At 49.0% G+C, this 22,368-nt stretch overlaps 1 protein-coding gene across 2 annotated transcripts in view; it reads left to right on the top strand.

Moving 5' to 3' along the window:
* ASTN2 (astrotactin 2) overlaps positions 1-11,394 on the top strand; it is a 347,344-nt gene extending 335,950 nt beyond the window's left edge. For both annotated transcript variants that reach the window (XM_054084080.1, XM_054084081.1), the window contains 3 exons: positions 2,935-3,035; positions 4,273-4,456; positions 10,933-11,394. In XM_054084080.1, the coding sequence (XP_053940055.1) occupies positions 2,935-3,035; positions 4,273-4,456; positions 10,933-11,170 (523 nt within the window). In that variant the 3' untranslated portion in view covers positions 11,171-11,394. The remainder of the gene's footprint in view (positions 1-2,934; positions 3,036-4,272; positions 4,457-10,932) is intronic.
* Positions 11,395-22,368: the final 10,974 nt, after the last annotated feature.

A 22,368-nucleotide genomic window follows, 5' to 3' on the forward strand; every position in this document is an offset into this window, starting at 1 on the left:
CTGATGAAATGAAGGGCTTGTTGTTGATGCATTTTTTAACCCAGGCCTGACCAGAACAGATGGTTTTGCTCTTGGCGGCTGAGTGACTTTGTTTCTGTAGGGAAAAGTGAAGTCAAAGGGCTGACGCAGGTCTTTAACATCACCTAAAGGGGTGGATGTGCTTTAACACCCTGCCAAGCAGAGATGCTTCCTCCTGACCCCACTGGCGATGGAATAGGTGGTGTGGGCACTAATTGCTGAATATTACAATTGTGTTTTGATAGAAGTCTGCTGGTTTTCAAGGAAAGTGCTCTGGCACCGATTGCCTCTGAGCTAATGGAGCTGTACTGACTGAGCTGTGGGCAGAGCAGAGGTTACACATTAGCTGTGCTCTCCCGTTGGAAAAAGAAAACACACCACCACAGCCACGGTGGCTGAGCAAGTGACCCAGGATGGGGGCGGAGATCCGCTCACAGCACTAACCTGTTCGTTAAGCTTTCTTACTGCTTCTTGTGCTTACACTGATGAACAAGAAGAGCTTGCTTGCTGCTGAGCACCTGGATGGGCAGCAAGATTCTTTGAGTCTCTCACCAGCTCTCCTGCTGAAGGGTTCCTCCTCACACTGGGGTTGAGGTGCCCCCACCCAACACTGAGTGCCCCTGTTGCTTTCTGGACTTGGAGAGAGGGGATTTGTGCTGCGGAGAGATAGAATCATAGAATGGTTTGGGTTGGAAGGGAGCTTAAAGATCATCAAGTTCCATCCAGTTCCATGGGCAGGGACACCTCCCACTGGATCAGGCTGCCCAAAGCCCATCCAACCTGGCCTTGAACACCTCCAGTTATGGGGCAGCCACAGCTTCCCTGGGCAACCTCTGCCGGTGTCTCACCACTGTCACAGTGAAGAATTTCTTCCTAATGTCTAGTCTAAACCTTCTCCCCTCCAATTTAAAGCCATTCCACCCGGTCCTATCACTTCATGCCCTTGTAAAAAGTCCCTCCCCAGCTTTTCTGTAGCCCCTTCAGGTACTGGAAGGTTGCTCTAAGGTCTCCATGAAGGCTTCTCTTTTCCAGGCTGAACAGCCACAACTCTCTCAGTGTGTCCTCATAGCAGAGGTGCTCCAGCCCTCAGATCATCTTTGTAGCTCTCCTCTGGACCCATTTCAGCAGTTCCATATCCTTCTTATGGACAAGAACTGGACAAGATGTAGCTTCCCTGCTCACAGCAGGAGAATTCTTACTCACTTGAATTCCTCATCAACTGAACGGAGGAGATGAAACAGGTGGTCGAGTCCCCTTCCCTGGAGGTGTTTAAGGAACGGGTGGATGAAGTGCTTAGGGACATGGTTTAGGGAGTGTTAGGAATGGTTGGACTCGATGATCCAGTGGGTCCTTTCCAACCTGGTGATTCTATGATTCTATGATTCTATGGGGTGATAGCATCTTCAGGATGGGATGCAAAGACTCCTGCCTTGAATTTGATATTACCCTATTGCTCTGCCGCTGTCCCTAAATTATAGCGGGAGAACAGCCTGTGTGTGGTACTTGTGAAGTTGCACAGCGTGGATGTCCTTCCTGAGATGCTCCCACTCTGAGCAGCATTCCTAGTAAATTAAGGAAAATGATGTCATGCCAAGGAATGAAATAGCATCTCTTTGGGTGAGCTCAGCGTGTGCGTCCCCTGCGTGCCCCAGCTTTGTGAAAATGGGAGTTGTCCCTACACACAAGTGAGTTCCTTGGCAGTCTGCTGGCATCCTTTCAGACAGCAAGTATTGTTAAGGAACTAATGCTAATTACTCGGAGAGAATGTGTCCTGTGCTGGGAATTGCTACCGTGCAAACGTCAGCTCTTATCAGCCGCATGTGGGGTGTGCAAAGCCAGCAGGGAGGAGAGAGAGGGGCTGGCGCTGCTTGTGTGTGGGGGTGAGAAGGGAGGTATTGCTTCTGTCCTCATTAAGGATGCTAAGGAGTTAGGACCATTCCTTAAATAAACATACCTCAGGGTCGCAATCCCATTTAAGCTTCAGCTGCTTTTATGATGTTCTTTGCACTCACTTGCAAGAGCTCCTCGGTTTTGCCTTAGGCTAAGGAGCAGGGCTGTGTTATTTCTCAGGAGCTGGGTACCACACCACAAGGCATCTCTGACCTCCGAAGGGTTCAAGCCAGCTCCTGCACTTTGTCAAAGCCAGCTCGAGTTTCAGTGCCTGGCTCGGAGTGAATATGAACCAATGCCTTTTGGGAGAGTGGACTGAAGATTGTCCCTCCTGCTGTGAAGAAGCATTCTCATTTTAAGGCTTTGATACTCTGATCAGGGCTCTGAGCTCGGCATCTCAGGACGTCCCATGCAGCCACAGCCTGTTTACTCAATGCTTCTCCAAGCACAAAAGCCACGTTTTATTGTCAGATGCTCTGCATTAGCTTCAAGTGTGAAATTATCATTCCCACCCTTTACCAACCCCACCCTGGTGAGGAAATGAGGGAGAAAACGACCTCAAGGGCTGTTCACAAGATGTGTACGAGCTGTCGCTTGTCAGCACAGAGCCTGCGTATGGCAGGAATTACTGCTCCACTCTCAGGAAGGCCAGAGAGGAGCCCTGCTTGCAAATGCCACAGTGTTATAGTGTTTACATTGGTGCCTGGCAAAGCAACCTCAGAGATGTTTGCATCCTTTCGCAGTCAGGTGGCTGCAGGGTGCAGTCCGTGTGGCTCAGGGAGACAGGAAACATGACTCCAGAGATGCTGTGTGGAGATGCAGTGACCTGTCCCCGGTTCCTTTCCCTGGGTGCTCTCCTGATCGAAGCCTGAGATTATCTCACGTCTCCTTGAGATGCCAAAACTGACTGATAGGAGCCTGGACCACATCTTTTCTTTCTCTCCTGAAGGCCGGTTCCCATAACAACTCTGTGGTGTGGGACTGAGGGATAAAGGCCTTATTTTCCTTTTCTTTCCTGCCTTCCAGATTTACCCTATACGCAGTAGATACACGAGGGAGACATTCAGAGCTGAGCACGGTCACCCTGCGCACAGCGTGCCCACTGGTAGATGACAGCAAGGCAGAAGGTAAGTGTTCAGGTCCCTCATTTTCCATGACAGAAGACATTTCTTGCTAATTTTGCTTTTCCAGTACACACTGCACTCCCGCAAACCCCTCCAGTCTCTCCCAGTGTGAAGACTCCTGTAAATTCACGCGTGGGCACAGGGAGGTTAGGCTGGGGGAGGGTGATGAATTACAAGAGTGTCCTGTAGCAAAGTCCCCTTGGTTGGGAAGCTGCTGGCTCCTGTGGTCCTGTGCCACGGCATCCTTCCGAGCACACGCTGTGGGAGCTGATATTGTGTGTTTGACACACATACCCTGGAAAAAGAGCAGTCTCTTCTTGCGAAAGCGAGGGAAGCAGCCCTTGCTGGACCAGAGCAGTCAGCAGTGTGGGACACTGTCAGCTCTGAGTGTTTAAGAGGATGCTGGTGGCAGCTGGTTTAGTTCTGAAAGCGAAACACCGATAAAAGCCTGACCACTTTTGCACATTTGCATTTTCCAATTTGGAAACCAATCCCATTTGTTCTTATGCCCAGAGCACTTGGCTGCTTTCAAATTTAAAAAGCTTCCTCTAAGCGCAAGGCGGGTTTCTTGTTTGCTTGCTTGCTTGCTTGCTTTCAGTTTTGAAAAGCACACAAAAGAAAGTTTTGATGAATGCTATGTTTAATGTTCTTGATAAGCATTACCAGGAAAAAAAGTTAGCAAGCGGGAGACTAAAGAAAAGGAAGGAAATGGGATTTTGTGCATTTTTCATTTCCAAAAAGAGATCCTTTTCTAAAGCATCTTCTTGTTGAATGCATTTGAGCTGCTCTGGTAGATACCCACAATGATGATATGCTGTATTTCTGGCTCAAATACCGTCTTGTTAGCAACAGTGTCGTGTTCTTCCTACTCTTTAGCACCATAGCTGTGCAATTGCTTTTGTTTTGGTGAATTAGGTAAGAGCTTGCCTGCCCTGCCTGGGAGGATGGGGCTACGTCTGCCTGTGCTGGCAGCCCTCCTCCTCTCCTTCTCCTCTTCCTTCATGGAGAACTGCTGGAGTCCCTGGGGCTGCTCTGTTCATGAAGGGCACTCGCTGCGGGATCAACCTGAGGAATTGCTAATGCTCCCCAGGTCGCTACACCGTGCTGCAGGCAGCCCCAAGGGACTGGCAGCCATCCCAGACGCCCGCCTCTCCTGCCAGCCCTGCCAAGGGCTGCGCTCCTCCTCCTCCTGTGTTAGCACCTTCTGGCTGCTCATTAATCTCGTCCTGATCCTTTCCAGAGATAGCTGACAAAATCTACAACCTCTACAATGGCTACACAAGCGGGAAGGAGCAGCAGACGGCCTATAACACACTGATGGAGGTCTCGGCTTCCATGCTTTTCCGAGTCCAGCACCACTACAATTCCCACTACGAGAAGTTTGGAGACTTCGTCTGGCGCAGTGAGGATGAGCTGGGGCCAAGGTACCTGTCCCTTCCCGATGTCCCCCTCCGCCCTGCCTCCAAAAGCACCTCTCTGCTTAGCCATGTGAGCCTCATTGCCTTCTCCTTGTAGCAAAGTCCCCTTTTGGTGTCCACCGAGCTGTCCTGCCATCTCCGAGGACTACCAGGTCCCGCTTGGTCTTTGGTTGAATAGTTATGGGACATCTAGCAGCTGGGTGGTCTTTGGATGAATGTTTGTGGGATATCTGCCCTGAACAAGGCTGGTGATACTGCAGATAAGGAGCTGGGTGCATCGGAAAAGCTAGAGGTGAGGTTAAGTTAGGCTTGGGACATAGTGAATGGGCTCTGTGTATGCCAGGACTAACTTGGATCCTCTTCGGTTACAGCACATTGGTAGATGAAACCACGACTTCCCTGGGGTTCAAAGATGCCCTGATGAATTGCAGGGTGGATGGCTGGAAAGGGTGACTGAGGGAATGAAGCAAAAATGCAGCAGATAGATAAACACCAATGTGTTGAAAGTGGTGTGTACAGCGACAAACGTTTGGTATCAACAGCTGCCATACAGAGGCAGCAATAGCCCACAGAGGTGTTAAGAGGATCCCAGGGTGAGTCCATCCCTATATTGTGGTATTCATGCATTTCAAATAATCGATCAAATAGAAATAAGACACAGCAGAATCCCTCTTGGGCATTTTTTGATGGAGTCCACTGGTGTCAAGGAACATGGTGCGACCTCCAGGACCATCCCCCTGTCGTGGGACAATTCTGCACCTGGGATAGATCTGGTCAGTCACCCTGCATTCGGGCTAACTTCTTCCACACCCAAACAACATTCCCTGTGGATAGTTGAGGAGAGGGCCGCTCAGCCCAGATGTGGTTTTGGGCACCCCCTTCTGTGGCTGAAGACATGTGTGGCACATCTGAGAAGCTGGAGCAGAGGAAAGTGGAGGAACAGGATCCCTGAATAACTGGAAAAGGTTCTCCTTCTCTCCCTTGTGCTCCTATCTGCTTGTTGGTTGTGACTGAGGATCTGTCCATTATACCAGGGTGACAGCTCCTTACAACAGGAGGATGTAAACACACCCCTTCTGGATATAAATCCAAGCTGGCCTGGGGCTTGTCCTCCTCCAGAGATGACCTTGGTCATAGTTTCTTTGCTAGTTCATTAGCCTCTGGCACAGAGCCATTCTCATCCTTCCCACTGCCTTCCTCCTTCTTTGATGACACTGCAGGCCTGTTTGTCCTTTTCAATTCCTCCTTTCTTTCTAAATCCCTGGGAATCATCAGCCTCTTCTTAAACATCCTTATTTCATCAGGTACTTAAGGTCCAGTACTCTTATCGTAGGATGCTCTCTAACCTGATACCTGCATCAAGCCATGAGATTTGCAAGGTGACATTTAAATTGCCCATAGCGCCGGATTCTCTACCAAGCTACATCTGGAGTCAGTGGTCAATTCGGCTGCTGTCTGTCTTCCTTGCTGAGCTCGATGAGCTCCTTGCAGTGCTCATATGCCCCTGATTTGTACTTGAGACATATATGACTGGCAGCCAAGGAGAAGCATCTATAAATGCTGCAGCAGCCGGTGCCAGGCTCTGGACAAGAGCGACACTCTGCCATCCAGCCTTGCTTCTCAGGGAGCTTGGACAGAAACAAAGGCATTGATGTAGCGGGAGGTGAGTGAGGCTTTGCCAAGGGAGGCCATCTCGTAACACGATCTTAATTGACGGACTGTACTTCCCAGGGGGACGTTCATTTTCATACCTTGAAATGTTTATCAGATGAGCCCCAGCTTCACAGTAAATGTTCGCTCATAAAACTGAGCGACAAGAGGGAAGTTGATTGCCTCCGTGTAATAAATACATCACACTGGAGTCCTCATGAGCCCAGTTTCCATGAAAGCCACAGGTTACTGCAAACAGCTGCTTGCGAGAAGACACACTGACAGCCAGATGTCCCAACCAGACGGTTTACATTAAGTAGACATTAAAAACTTAGCTCATAGGTGGCCCTAAACCAGGACTCTCTGTGGTCAGCAGCATCTTGGCACCTGGCTTGCTTCGTCTTGCTTTAGCAACAACAACCTCTTTCCTGCTCCCCCATTCTTCTTACAGACACCAAGTGAATCTCACAGAGTTAATTTGTTTCAACAAAACAGAAGAATCTGTCTGAGGCATTGAAGGTTTAACGCTACTGTGCATTCAGATCTTCGGAGCTCAGCAGCAAGAGGGTTTCCTGACACAGCAACAGGGAGATTTCTCTCTTATTTTCTCTTACTATATTTTTGGGACAATTCTTTTGGTCTGGCTTGGCTTTTTCAGAAGGAGGCGGGAAAAGTAATCAAGTTACAATCCTCCTTCCATATCCCTGCTTGTAACACCAACAACAACAGAGTCGGGATGTGGCATCAGCCCAGGGCTTGTGGCTTCTCCTTTGCTTGAAGAAGTCACCCGGGCAGTCAGCTGGGACAGCGTCGGGAGATGAAATGCATCTCCAGAGCAGCTGCCTTCTGGTACTGAGAGGAATGCAATGTACTGATGAGAGGCTGTGATAAGAGGCCATCGAGTCCCGGACTCATTGTCCTCTCAGACCAGGGTCTGACAGACCCAGGTCAGTTCTCAGTAGAGTGGAAAATTCTGAATTTATGACAAAATCACCCCATCTGGGAACATAAGAGCCAGGCCACCACCTTCTCCCTGCACCATTCCTGGGAAGCTCATCCCTCCCTCCCTCTGCCCAGGTATCATTTCTTCTTTTCTCCTTCATGCTGGTTCATTCTCCTTTAGCACCTTCCTCCTGGGGCAGCGTTTTAATGGCTCTGGGTATGTTTTCATCCCGCACCAGCCATTAAGGTGAATAATTGCTGTCTCCTGTGCAGTAGGAGGACAAATGTCCTTGCAGGAGCACACCCAGGGCTGGGAAAGCAGAAGGTAATGTGCCTCCTGCTCTTGAGCACGTCCTGGAAGAACTGGGGCTTGCAACAAGGGACTTGGGTGACCTGTCCCCTGTGCAGTCACTGCACTGTGCTCCCGTGCACTGGTGCCACTGGTTCCTGAGTGAGCCCTTGGAAAGTGCCCTGGTAGCTGACACCCATCCCCTTTCCTCTCCGTCACCGTGCCACGAGGTACCACAGAGGGAAGGAGCTACATAGAACCATCACTATTTTTAACCCTCCCCTCTTCATCATTTATGGCTGCTGTCTTTGATGTCCTAAACCCATCACAGAACTGGAGAGCAGAATCAGTCCCTGGCTGGCGCCAACTTAAAACAACAGCCTCTGCGGAGGGCACAGGGTGGGTGGGAGAGCATCGCTGGCTCACACTAACATGGGAGCACCCCCAGTCTGGGCTGTGGGGTGAGAAGGAAGGGGTCTGGCTACAGGCAGCAGTGAGAGTGGGTCCTCCCCTTGCTTGTTCCCCTGCTGTCCTCTCCCAGTTCCTGCCCTTTAATAAGGCAATAAATTACCATTTCTGGCAGGGATAAGGTTGGTCAGTATTTAGGAAGATTTCGTTTCCAGTATTTGAAAAGGTGGTCGTTCTGACCCGACAGCCCTCTGCAGGGAGCACTTGGGTAATACCCAGGGCTTGATTTATGCTGTTAAATTGGCAGCCCAAGAACTGCTCCTGTAATTTATTACCCAGCCTTCACCAGAAAGCCTCTCTCTCTGTGTCTCTCTCACCCCTCCCTCGCCTGCTCTGTCTCTTTCTCATTTTTTTTTTAAGAGGGAACAGCTGACAGCCGAAAGCTAAATCTAACATTTACACATGACTTCATTACCCTACTAAAATAAATGACTCAAGGCGGTGAAACTCATCAAAATGGGGGCTTTGGCACCAGATACTGAAAGTGAGGGGCCTGATTCTCTCTCTCCTTATCTCCCTGGTCTCCTCCTTGACCACGTGCTTTCAGCATCCTCATAGGGCCAACCCATCATGTGCTGCATTCCACCCTTAAACATCAATACTTTCCTGGGGATCGATGCAGATGGTGTGTTTAGACCAGCTCCACGAGGAGCACAGCGCAGAGGACATCAGCAGGTCTGGATGGGTTGACTCTTGGACTTCTGGCACCTCGAGCTGCTCGTCACACATAGGAATGTTTGCTTGAGTAAGAAACCTCAGTGAGTACCAGGAAACAGGGACAACATGGTGCTATTTAACAAAATCCAGAAGATCATGCAAGAATGATGGAGCAAGTAATGAAAATGGGAAGGTAGAGAAGGCCAAGGGAAATGAAGGCAAAAGAATAAATACATTGTGCAGAGGAAAAGTGAGAGGTGGGTGAAGAAAGCTATAGAGAGGAGGAGAAAGGTGAAGCAGTGAGGAGGGAGGAGAGGAAGAGAAGAGCTTGGCCAGCAGGCATGTGTAGATATGTGCTTGGGAGTCCACTCCATGTCTAAGTTAGGGCCAAGTTGTGTACTCACTGCTGGGATTTGCCTCAAGAGCTGATTGTGGCCTCTCATTGTCCCTCCCCTCTTGCTGTGGTTAGGAAAGGCATTATGGTGAGCTAGAGTGGGAAAAAAATCTTGAGAAAGCTCCATAGGTTGCTTGATTGGTCTTTGAATGGACAACATCCTCATGTTGGCCTCATGTACACCTGCGCCGGCACAAGCAAATGGGCAGGGATGGTCTGGGGAAGGGACAATACCCCCGTTTGGCAGCAGAGGTGATTTGTGACAAATAGGAGTGACCATGGAGCTATGACCTTAGAGAAATGATAGTTATTCCTTTTGAGGAGGGCATTCTGGCTCAATGCTCTCCTCCCAAGCACTGTCAGCTCACGCAAAAGTCTGTCCTGTGACCTGACCATGAGCCCTGTGCTTGCTCAGCCTTCCCTGAAGAAAAAGTGCTGATGTTAATAAACAATTTCTCAGCGTTAGGGTGGGTAAGCGCTGGAAGGGTTTCTAACTCTTGCCTCTAAGGACAGGTTAGACACACATTCATCAGGGCAGGTTGATCCCAGCAAGGAAATGGCATAGGTGATGGCTTTTGGTCCTTTCCAGCACCACTGACTTGTGATTTGCTGAAGCTTGTTATCTGCAGTGACAGTCACTACAGACTTTGATTTGCTGCTGAGCCTTAGCTTTAATCAATCAGGCTTTACCAAAAGCATCTAATGCCATTGTAGCATTTCATAACTTCTTAGAGGCAGGCGTCCAGCAACAAAGGACCTGTTCTTGGCAGTGTGTCAGGTCTTGACGTGCAGTGGGAGCACCAGATGCTGTAGAAGGTCAGGTCGCTGCTATGGAGAGTAGCATGAGTAGAGATACACTGTCAGAGGCAGGCACAGCTTAGCCCACAACATCATTATTATATATGTGTGTAATGAGGCTCAGATTGCTTATTCAGGCTTGTCTTTATAGATTAAATTGAATCATGGATACCATGTAGTGTTGCCCAAGAAGGACCAGCTCCCTTTGCCCTTCCCCTCCACTGCAAAGCTGACCCTGAGCCCATCATCCCCCGGGGAGGAGCAGGGAGGTTCTCCGCACGCAGCCCTGGAGGAGCAGTGGTTTTCTACAGCCTTTCATCCGGTCTTCCCACTCTGGAGGGAGAGCCCTGTAGCCAGCCGGGGTTGCTGGGATGCCCTCTTGCCTCCTGCCACCATCTGTGCCCTCTGCTCCGGGTGACTCTGTCAGCGCGTCCCCGGCTGCCTGCGGCTGCGCGGTCACACCAGGCTCCCGGCACTCTCCTGGCTGGGAGCTCCCAGCCCGGGCAGCAACACCACTCAGCTTTCCTAATCAAATAATCCCCATGTTTATGCCTCGCTGACTGACAGCGCTGCCCCTGACATATCATTATCGGGAATTTACATTCCTGAAGGAACTGTGAAATCCCCTAGCCCCAAATCCAGAGCTTTCCTGTGGCACCAGAGGGAGAGGAAATAATCTGTGATCTTGAGACTTTCAGACCACTGAAATAAACCCTCTTCCCCTCCCTTTGTTTGATTTAGCACTTTGCAGACTCCCACGAGGGGATTCTTGGTTTCTTACGGGTTTATTTTGTTTTGTCTTAATGTGTTGTGCTTTTATTCCTCTCGGTCCTTTTGGGCCATTTGCCTCCTGGAGAGTTGGGAAAACAGGGAAGGGAGGGCTGGACTCATAAACCAGGAGCAGTAAGGTACTGGGGGTCTCACCAGGGTGCATGGGGGCCAGCACATGCGGTGGAGCCTGCCAGGAGCACGTGGTGGTGGTGGTGACCATCTAGCTGGGGGCAGACAGCATCCCCAGGGCATATAAGCAGCTCTAGTGGATCAGACACGAGGTTCCTCCAGCCCTGTTGACCTGGTGCTGTGAAATAGTAGATATACCCAGAACTCCGGGGCAAAACAGAGCTTCTTTCCGTTTAAAACAGGAAAGACAATGTCCGAGGCAATGGGTCTTGTTTGTTCTTGTCACAAGACAGAGCTAGTGGTGGAACCTAGAAGTCCTGGCGCCTGGTCTCCTCTTTGTATTGTCCACCCTGCTCTGTCTCTATCTCTGTTTGCCCCCTCCAGGAAAGCACATTTGATCCTGAGGAGGCTGGAGAAGGTCAGCAGTCACTGCTCGACACTGCTCCGCAGTGCCTACATCCAGAGCCACACCGAGACCATGCCCTACTTGTTCTGCCGCAGCGAAGAAGTCCGGCCGCCTGGCATGGTCTGGTACAGCATCCTAAAGGACACCAAAGTCACGTGTGAGGAGAAGATGGTTTCCATGCTGCGCAACACGTATGGGGAGTCCAAGGGGCGGTGAGGGAAGGTGCGGGCCTGGAGCTGTGGGAGGCAAAGGGACTCCAAGGAGTCGAGGACTCGTGATGTGCTGAGTGGCTGGTGGGGTTCGGGGTCGGGTGATGTTCAGAGGGGGTGGAAGGGGACAGCGAGGCCAAACAGGACTTTCTCACGCAGACAACAGAGAAACAAGAAATCAGCAAGTTGGACTTTAATTTCTTTTCCTTTTTTTTTTTTTTTAATTTTTCAAGAGGAAAAAAAAAAAAAAAGAAGAAATTACTTAATTTGACTCAGCATAAAAGTCTCTCCTTTTTAATCTTTTCTTACTGAATTTCCTGGACTACATGCTCCAAAACCCTGAGAGGAGGAGATACCCGCTCGAGGCCAAGGCCAGGCAGGGGGGAGCTGCTGGGCACAGGGTGACCCCCGCCCTGCCTGCCCTGCTGCCGGGCAGGAGCTGTGGGGCAAAGGGCCGCGGTGCCGTGGCGGCCAAGGATGCCAGGAGATGGTGGCATGGGTGGCTGGTGATGCCAGGCAGCTGGCAACACCACGTGAAGGTCCCGGAGGGGGATGCCAGGCAGGTGCGAGGACGCTGCAGGCAAGCTGGGCTTTTGTACCACTCCGAGTTGACGGACGGGCTCCGTGCGCAGCCTTCGTTCGTAAGGCTCCGGCAGCTTGTTCTGTGCATTAAAGATTCATATTAAGTCCATCTTTGCTGCCTTCTTGGTGTTTCTTCCTGACGCTGTCTAATCACCACTTGGGCTTTCACCGCTGGAGAGGGCATCATGGATGGCTTTCTCCATGCTGATGTGGCTGAAATAAGGGACCATGTGTGGAAACAGGCTCTGACCCCAAGAGCTGGACAAGCAGAGAGGAAGGGAAAGCGCAGCCTCTTTGCATAGGGTCCTCTCCCTCTCCAACACTCAGCTTGTCCATTGGCACCGGTGGGACCTGGAGGATGTGGGAAAGCCCAAGAAGGAAGCCAGGGGCTAAAAAGACGTGGAGAATCTGGTTTCTTTTACTGTCAAATGTGGGGTAGACTGACCCAAGATCCCTATGGATAGTGGATTTCTCAGCCTGGTAGACAAACCAACAAGTGCATGAGGTTGGGGGGGGGGGGGGCAGGGAGGGAACCAAAATCAGATCAGCCCAAATCTGTTGTTTTTTCTGTTTAAAGCAAAACAACGAACCTGCAGAGGGAAAAGGGAACAGTGTGGGCTGAATGAATCAGTTTAGTCAGCCCAAAGCAAATAGTTTTGTTTAGGGTTTCAGGTTATTTAACCCTTTAACTTAAAAGCAAACAAGCAGGAGGTGAGTTTCAAACTGAAAATGTTTTGAAACCAAACAAAGGTGCAGGATTTCATGTGGAGGAAGTTCAGCCACAGACTTTTTCTTCTTGAGCTAAACCTATTTACCCGATTTGCACCCACTCAAAAAATTCTGATCGTTTCTCTCAAACTACTCTTTTTTTTTTTTTCTCGCCTCTTCCTTTGGTTTTGTCTCAATCCATGTTGATGTTGCACGTTGGGAAGACCTCCAGTATCTGGACGAAGTCCACTTGAGTTCACAGAACGCTTTGCCTTCATGTAGCAGCCTGAGGAGAAAGCACCAAAGCATCACAGGTTGTCTGAGGTCTCTAATTTTTAAGCAAAAATCCTTTTTTTTTTGATGGAAGGGGAGAGGACTGAGGGATCCAGGCTATGGCCATTGAGTCACTGAGGCTTGTACAGCACTGAGCACGAGGCCATGGAGAGGCCTTGCTGCCTCTCAGTGTGTTAAAATCGCTGAGCCCTCCAGCACTCCTGCTGCCTGTTGACCATCCCTTAGCCCTACGGAAGTGGCTGATGACCACAGAGTTTGGCATTATCTGTGGTTGTGTGGATGGAGATGACCATGACTTGCTGCAGACGAACATAGACTTTGCATTTGCTGCCACAACACAGTGCATGCACTGCACCAAACCTCTCTTCAGAGCCGCTGGTGCAGCTTGATTGGGACTGACCCTCCTCTCCTGCAGCTCCATCACCCTGTAGGACAGATCCCCCATACCACTTGGCAAGACACGGCACACACCAAGAATACCAGGGCCAGCAGTAACCATGCAAAGCCCAACTGGTCCTGGACCCACATAGTGTTGCTCCTTGGGTGCACCTCCAGATGCTTTGAAGCTGTCCTGTTTTCTCAAGGCTCTGACCCTGTCTTTCCCTGTATTTTATAGACACCGTGTTTTATTTTGTTTTGTTTGTGTTTGCTCAGAGATGATTCATTTCTCTTGAAAGCCTCGTGCGGTGCGTGCTGTGATGGGGAGCAGCTCTGTGGTTTCACTGCAGGCGAGAGCCAGCGTTGACCCACCTGGTGGACAACTTGCTTGTGTTTTCTGTAACGACACTGATGGGACTGGAGGCAGTTGTAGGTGTGACATGTCTAATGCCACTTGTAGGATTCCTGACCATGAGTGTAGTGCTAGGAGTTACAAATAGGAGATGCCAGCCAAAACACAGGGTGGCTTTCTTGATGCCCTTCAGGACATTTTTCTCTGCTCTGGTACAATGAGTGGTATTTTTTTGCACCTGGGATACCCAGCAGCCTCCCTTGGCAGAGCTCGGGAGGAAGGGGCAAAGCTTGCAACACAAAGATGTTTTGCTGCAGATGGAAAGGAGCCTTTCAGCTCTGATAGCCCTCACATCTGCTGGGAATAAACCACGAGAAGCTTAAGGACAGGCTGGCTGTTACAATGGCTCCACGTGGCAGCTGTGTCTGCAGCAGAGACCAGGGGCTTAATTCTTGCTGCTTACCTTGGGAGGTGGCTGAAAAGCTTTGCTTCGCATCGTTGGTGAGACTGGCCTTTGCATACGGGTATGTGTACAGAGCGAGTTGTGTGTATGCCTGTGTTAATATGTACACAGCAGGTGGAAGAGTCTAGACTCCCCGGCAGGAAGGCTGCGGAGTTTGGTAGCTATTAACCTGTCGAGAAACGCACCTAACTCTCAGATCAAAGCCAGCCCAGCGCAGCAGAAGAGCCTCTGGCAGGTGATGCTACCCAGGGCGGTGTACCCAAGCCAAACTAAACCGAGGAATTCGTCGAGGTTACACATCCTCTGGCAAGCAGCTGAAAGGAAGGGTCTGTATTTTCTCCCTGGAAACTTTGGAGAATGTAACTCTGCAGCTTTCAAGATAAACAGTTGTAGTCACAGCCTAGCCATGCTGGCAGATGGACCTGTGCCCCGTCGTGTGTGCACGCACTCACACACAGCCGTTCCTCTGGCTCCCTTAGGGAGAAGAGATCCTTGCTCCAAAGTAAGTTCCATCCCCATCCCTGGAGGTGTTCAAGGCTAGGTTGGATGGGACCTTGGGTGGCTGTTCTAGTGGGATGTCTCTGCCCATGGCAGGGGAGTTGGAATTAGATGATCTTCCAACTTAAACTATTCTATGATTCTATGACTCTAAGTTGCTGCTGCCCCAGGAGCTGGTTCCTCTTGCCAATGTGTACCCCAACATTGCTCTACCACCAAAGAGAAAGGCAGAGCAAGGGCCAATACTGTCCTGGGTGGTGAGAGCACCAAGGGGTAGATGAAGCATGAACGTTGGGTGGAGAGAGGGGCGAAAAGATGCCATCATCCAGGCGTAATAGATAAACTAGGCGAATCCCTTTGGAAATCCAAAATTATTTGCCTGATGGCATGAAGTAGAGCAAGAATAACCTGGCATCAATGGCTCCTGGACAGAGTCACCAGCTTTTGGATGACTTTGGGTCAAAAGGAGCCACATTTTCTGTGTGCCTGTGCAGTGAGTCCACATGCAGGCAGTGGCATCGATATCAGTGGTTATGGGTGTTTGTATGACATTTGCTGCTCACTGCACAGCCTGGCCTTACCCTCACAATTCGTGCACACCCCCCACCCCCAGCACCCCATCAGCTCCAGCTCAGCCCCAGGTTTCTCTGCAGAGCTTGCTCACTCTTCACCACGTCTGTATTCGCACTCTTCCTTTTAACAAACATATTCACTGCTGCTTTCAGCATCCCTTGAACGTCCCAGTGGGCACACACCCTTCTAAAGGGCACCCCAAATCTGCCGCTTGCTTGGCAGCTCCAAGCTGGTGACAGCCACAGGTCCCCTCCCAGGGCTGCGTGGGGCTGCCCCCTCCTGAGGAGCTGAGCAGCCCTGAACAATCCCCATTGTCCCCATGGCCATTGTTCCCAACCGTCCTCCTCCGGGTCGGGCTGTAGCTGGCACGGTGTACAGAGGGGCTGATTGTTTGGGTTGCTGTGCTGCTGATGACACACCGCTTTGGGACAGCTTCTTCCCACGGCAAAGGCTTCTGGAGTCAAGTGCTGCATTTGCTCCTTTATTTGTTTGATTTCTGGTTTTCCTCTTTTTTTATTTTAAATTCAATTTTTCTGGATTGGGTGAGGCAGGCTCTGCCGAGGCTGGGGAAGAAGACAAGGGAGTGCCAGAGGCTGTTCAGCATGGGCAGCCCAAGTTGTCTCCATCGTGGGTGATGCCTGGAATGGACACAGCTTTGCAGTAACACTATTGCTTAGCCCTGGCAATGCCCTGCGATGTGACGGATGCCTCAGTGCTCTTGGAGGGTGTAAACTTCACGTTGTACCTGCTGGGCTAGAGGAAGGATTAGCTCTCCAGAAGCTGAACATCAGCATGAATCAATTTGAGCACTGCGAGACATAAAGAAAAAGGTTTCTGTTTTCTTTTTCTAAGCACACTTGGCCTATCTGCGTTCCCCATTGTTGGTTGCCATGGCATTAAGACAGAAGGGAGCATGGCTTAGAGTCCCACCATGGTTGGGGGACATGCTCTGGCCGTGCAAGTGCCACCCACAGCACAGGGCTGGGGCAGGCGAGGCTGTGCCCAAAGGGCTCTCAGCAGCTCCCTGACCCCAGGAGCTGCAAAGGCTTTAAGGAACAGTTTGTACCGTGTGCTTCAGCTTTGGCATTTCGTATGGTGCTGCAGAGGTCAGGAGGTTTTAAATGCTTGGGTGGAAAGTTTGAGCATTACAGTCTTAATAACCTGTGCAATAAAAAGGATTCCCTTTCCTTCCCCCGTTCCTGCCCACTCTTCTGTCTCTCCTTTAGCAGCCACTGTGGTGTGGAACCTTCAAGCCTTATGCAAACACAGTGGTGTCAGGGCTCAGGAAAGCCTGTGTTATTAGGGTGACATTTTGAAAAGAACTTGCTTATTTTGAGTATGTCTGCGCTGCAAGGTGGGTGCCCAAAGGCAGAGCTGGACTCTTGAATTTCAGCCAGAACATTCCCCATATTTCAACTTCTGCTTCAAAAATGCCAACCTGAAGCATAATTTGTAGAATCATAGGACTGTTTGCTTGGAAGGGACCTTAAAGATCACTCAGGTCCAACCACCTTGCCATAAGCAGGGACACCTCCCACTGGATCCGGTTGCTCAAGGCCCCATCCAACCTGGTCTTGAACACCTCCAGGGATGGGGCAGCCACCACTGCTCTGGGCAACCTGGGCCAGGGCTTCCCCACCCTTACAGCAAACTATTTCTTGCTAATATCTAATATAAATCTCTCGTCTTTCAACTTAAAACCATTCCCCCTCATCCTCTCCCTGCACTCCCTGATCAGGAGCCCCTCCCCAGCTTTCCTGGAGCCCCTTTCAGCGCTGGAAGCTGCTCTGTAGTCTCCCCGGAGCCTTCTCTTCTCCAGGCTGAACAACCCCACAGTGTCCTCACATGGAGCCCACTGCAAACTTGCTGAGGGTGCACTCCATCTTACTGTCTGTCTTCAGATGCCATCGGTTACATGGAAAAAGCTCTGTTTTATACTCTTTTATATTCCAGTGTTTATACAGAGGCTTAAAACCTCTGTGTCTTTTTGTCCAAATTATTCAAAGTTGCTACTGACAGCTTCATTTTCCCATTTCCACAATTAGCAATGCCATGCTTGTTGGAGAAGCTGTGGCTTTCAGCTGCGAGAGGACTTTGCTGTATGAATTCAGAGCAATTGCCTTGGCTTTCACATACAATTAATGCAGTCAACTCATTTTGATTTAATGTTGCCCCACAGGAACCCTGTCCGATGTCACCAGCACTTCACAGTCACTTCAGCACATGGGACTTTTGGAGATGCTGGTGGCCCAGACTGGGTGGCTTTGAGTATGTTATGAGGTCCTGCGTGCATTTTTGCTACGGGGGCTGAAATACTCAAACCGCCGTCCTTGCTAGCTCTCGCCGTTTGCTGGTGGCCATGAGCGCTGTTGCCATCTGGCAGGACAGTGGCTTCAGACAGTGGCTCTATGCAGGTATTGATATTTTTACCTCCCCCTCTAGTGATTGATTTCCAGGCAGACACATAAACTGGACATAGAAACGGTTGGGTTTTGACTCTGCATTTCGATTGATCGCACTTGGTGGTTGCGCACACGCGGGAGGAGCCGAGCTGAGCAGAGCCCAGCAGGAGGCAGCTGCCTGCAGGTCGCTGGCTTTAGGGGTTGCTCCCATCACAACGTCCTTATTAATGTGTAATCAACAGTTCAACTCCCAGCCAATTGATTTCGATATTGCTATAGACACAACTCATTTAATACATTGTTTGTGGGCCTTTGATCCACGGTGCAGCCTATTGATAGGGCTGTGACCTGCCTGTACCCCATTAATATTGCATTGCCCAGAGACAAGGCTGGTATAGAAAGGATGAGACGTTCTTTCTCTCTCTCTCCCCCCGTTCAATATATTGCAGTGGATTTTGAAAATTAAAATGTAGAATGTTATTTTTTTCTTAGTGATTCGCTTCTTCCAGTGTTATTAAAAAAAAATAAAATACATATTTATTCTCCTCCCTCAGTCTATTGCTCCCAAATGTCCAATGGATTGTGTGGTGTGGAATTAATTTGTTGCCCAATCCACAGGCCACATTACTGCCACACTTTTTGGATGGAAATAAGGTGGTAACTGCCAGGACCATAACTACATCAGAATGGCAGATGGAGCCACCTGGCTTTGTAGCCCAATGCTGACTGAAGCAGATTCAAAGGAAATGTGCATCAGGAAAAGCATAGCTCCTGCCTCAATGCACCCCCTCCTTGTCCTCTGCCTGTGCTTCCAGCCTCCAGGTTTTATCAGGGCTTTCCTGGGGAATTAAATCAATAACGAGTTTGGGAGTTAACCGGCTTAAAAATGACTCTCTTTAGGATTAGGGGGTCAATAACTGTCAGGGCTAAATGGCACCTATCCTGACTGCACGTGCATCTTCAGTGTTTGGAGATGTCGATGCCGAATCAATTCCTATTTGGAAGCTGAATCAATACAGATTTCTCAGTAGAGCAACATAAAGTCCCTTTCATTGCTGCCACAGCAGGGTCCGAGGAGGGAGCAGGTTGGGTTCTGAATGAGAGTCCTGCAGGAGCGGCAGCGGAGAAGTGGGAGCATCAGCAAAGCGGGACAGCTCGGCAGGACCAGCACAGCTGGCAAAGCCTCAGAGGGAGAAAAAGCTGATGGGCCAGAATGGAGCCAAAGGACTTTGTCATTGATGATCATCAACTTAATAGCCCAGGGGAGTTGCCCTTGACTGGGGCAGGTGGGCTACACAAGCTGTGCAGGGCTGGAGCCTGGGTTGCTGCAGATTCTGCTTGAGCTGCAGCTCCTCCAGCCCCGTCTCTATTCTGCTGTGACAATGGAAAGCCACACTTTTGATTTTTAATGACCAGAAGTTTCTTAATCCAGTTCAGATTATTTCACATATTAGCAAGAACTGACAATCCTGTGTTTTGCATCTGTCCCGTTCTTTTTGGACCTGGGCACACCTGTTGGCGTGCAACTGAGATATGTCTATCACCGTGCTGACAAAAACGATGTTAAAGGGTTGCAGAGCTTCATTCTCTAGGAGGAAAGCGTGTGTCTTCATTGCAGGTGAGCCAGCTCGGAGCAAAGTTTGGGACCAGGATGGGCTGTAACGTGTGTGTGTGTGTCTGTGTGTGTGTGTGTGTGTACACTGAGGCTTCAGATGTGCGTGAGCTCACTGTGAGTACCTTACGTGGCTCTGGTCTGGCAGGGGTGGACGGCAATCCCAGCTCTCTCTTGACCACTGGAGACTGCCTTATCTTTAATCGTATGTTTTCTTATGTACCCAAAGGCTTTGTGCATCAGCCCATTCAGCTCCGTGGTTACACGTAGTTAGCCTTCAACCTTCCTTCCAACCTTGGTCGCACCTTTAAGTGAAAGCAGATTCCTGTTGGGACTCATTTTGTGGATGTTGGTGTTGTGCACGTATTGGAGAGTGTTTAACCAGGGACAACTTAAAAAAAAAGAAAACAAATCTTTTTAAAATTAGAAGGATTGAACCTTCAAAATTTTTAGGCATCACATCAACAGGCTGCCCAGGGCGGCGGTCGAGTCACCTTCCCTGGAGGTGTTTAAGGAACGGGTGGATGAAGTGCTGAGGGGCATGGTTTAAGGGAGTGTTAGGAATGGTTGGACTCGATGATCCAGTGGGTCCTTTCCAACCTTGTGATTCTATGATCAGAATCTACACTGGGAAGCATGACCTGAACCATCGTGGCAAACCTAAGTCCACTGGAGGTGAAATGGGTCTTCGGTTGACACGTGGCTCTGGCTGGTGCTGCTTCCCTCCACCCCGTGCAGCCCTCTCTCCGTCATGGCCTCTGTCAAAACACTACGAATTCCAAAGCCCCTGCCCAAACCCAAAGCAGCAGAAGAACATGGACAGAGTGGTCCATGCAGCTGTACAGCCAGATGTTGGACCCCACAGTTGCACCCACCCCCCCAGGGTACCCAGTGATGCTCAGGGCGCCTTGATGGAAAGCAAAGGAGACGTAGCAAGAGGTCCAGTTCAGAACTCTTTAATACAAGCTTATATTGTTCGTGTTTCTGATTCTCTGTTCTCCCAACATCTGGGGACATTAACCCTCATATGTGTGTGAGCATGTGTATGAAGATATATACAAAATCACACAGTTAAATATTTAAGCATACAAGGTATTATATATTTATATAATATAGAACTTTAGGGTATAGGAATCAACAATGGCAAAATATTTCTGATGAATCTGACATAACTTTTTTTGAGTGAAACATGACCTGTTTTTTGAAAGACCAGAGGAAGTTGTTGTTTATTAAAAGAAAGAGGAAAAAAAAAACCTGTATAAAGAAATTCTGTGAAAAATGATTTTTAAAAAAACCTCATGAACCAAAAAAAGGACAACTGTTAAAAACTGTATTGAAAAAAAATAAATTAGATGAACAATTGTGTAAATATAAATTAAAAAAGATGACAATCTTAATAAATAAGCTTTACTATTTACATCTTTATATATTGCTTGGAGACTTAAATTAGATCGGTTAAAAACAAACGAACGCAAAATAAAACCCAAAATCGGAGCAGCAAACGTACAGGCGTGAGGTACAGAATTAAGGGTTGAACTGTATTTTGCTTGTTTCTTTTTTTTTTTTCTTTTCTCTTTTATACAGTAGACCAGTAGAATTCTTGTGAAAATAGATCCTCAGCACTTCATTGGAGTATTGGTTGACGTGGCTTCCAAAAGGTGCCAAGAAAGATTCCATAATAATAATAATAATAACAATAATAATAATAACCATAATAATCATAATTATAACAATAATAAAAAGATACAATATGATACATAAATATGGAAGAGCAGTTGGTAATATGAATACATTTTTCTCTAGACGAGATCACAGTTTTATTTGTAAATATTACACTGATATATATATATAATATTACACATATAATATTATATATATATCATATATATATTTATTTATATATTTATATATATAGTATGGCTCAATCCTGCTCCCAGTGAAGTCAACAACAACAAAACCCCTTGTTGACTTGATGGGAGCAAAATTCAGCCTATCATCTGCAGACAGGTAAGTAATTACAGAGGCCGTACAATGCAACTCCTCAATGGTTCCAATTCCCTCCTTAATTGCTGGTGAAATGTTTCATTAAAGCCCTGGTTCTTTGCACTCAGAAGTTGGAAAGTGGTGGCTGAATTGTGGTCTCACCAAATGAATGACAAACCAAAAGACCAAACTAAAATAGAAGAACGGGAACCAAAGACAACTTGGACTCATTAGCTCCGCATCTCAACCCAACAGGACTACCACCACCACCACCAAGTAGCACCAAGACTCCTCACGTGACACCTGAAGCCAACCCAATCTCTTGTTTCTGGCCTCAGAGGAAGCGATTGTTATTCTCAATGAATCTTGGATGGGTAGACCAGGTGCAAAACGGGAAAATTCTGTTTGCCAAACTAAGACAGAAATGAAATGTTAAGCCCCACTTTGCTCCTGCTAAGACAAAGGGGATTTTGAACACCAGTTCCTCAGGTGGCAGGAACAGCCCAACACCAAACCTCTACTGCCCAAATAAACCATAGCTCCAAGGAAACACATCCTGGGCCACTTGGACATGGTCCTGCTGATGTCTTGGTCATGCTCCTACTGAACTCAGTGCTCAAAGTCCTCTGGTGGAAAGGGGACTGTCCCCGGGGCTCCAGTGCACACAACACGCAAGGTGAGCTGGAGGTATGGGCGATTCCACGTCGCCAGCAGGGAGATGGTTTTCCCCAGAGGATGGGATGACGTGAAAGAAATGCAAAGCAAATCAGCTCAGTTGCATCACTGAGACCAAAACGGGGCCAACAACCAGGAAGATTTCAAGAGTGTATCTAAGCTAGGCGTACGTCCCTCTCCCAGTGATACAAACACGCTCATTAACTCGCACTGGGGCATCCAGGGATCAGGCAGAGGAGGGCAAGATGCTGCTGAAAGGCAGAATTTCCACAGCATCCAAAAGTTTCTAAGACCAATTGCCAGCTCTGAAATCACTTTGAGCATCCCTGACTTAATCCCATCCCCTCCTGTCTTCTAGTTTGGCCTCGAATGGAAATGATGGGTAGGAGTGCGGGAAGGGGATGGTCAGCATCCCACTTCCCGCTCGCGGGAATCACCTGTCTGCTCACATAGCAGCTTTCTCCTTCCCCTCCCCTCACTCCCAGTCTCTCGCAGCTCTTCGGGATTCAGACTGTGCAGTGCTTCTGAGTGCAGTAATTAGAGCACAGTGAAATACTGGTTACATGCGTATGTACAGTTGGATAATGTAAAAATAAGCACAAATACACACTTGAAAAAATAATCTGGAAAAAAAAAATAATAAACTCCGCCCTCCCTCCCACCCCCAAACAATAGACCAGGGGGA

Source organism: Cuculus canorus, chromosome 19, assembly GCF_017976375.1.
Source record: "Cuculus canorus isolate bCucCan1 chromosome 19, bCucCan1.pri, whole genome shotgun sequence".
NCBI lineage: Eukaryota > Metazoa > Chordata > Aves > Cuculiformes > Cuculidae > Cuculus > Cuculus canorus.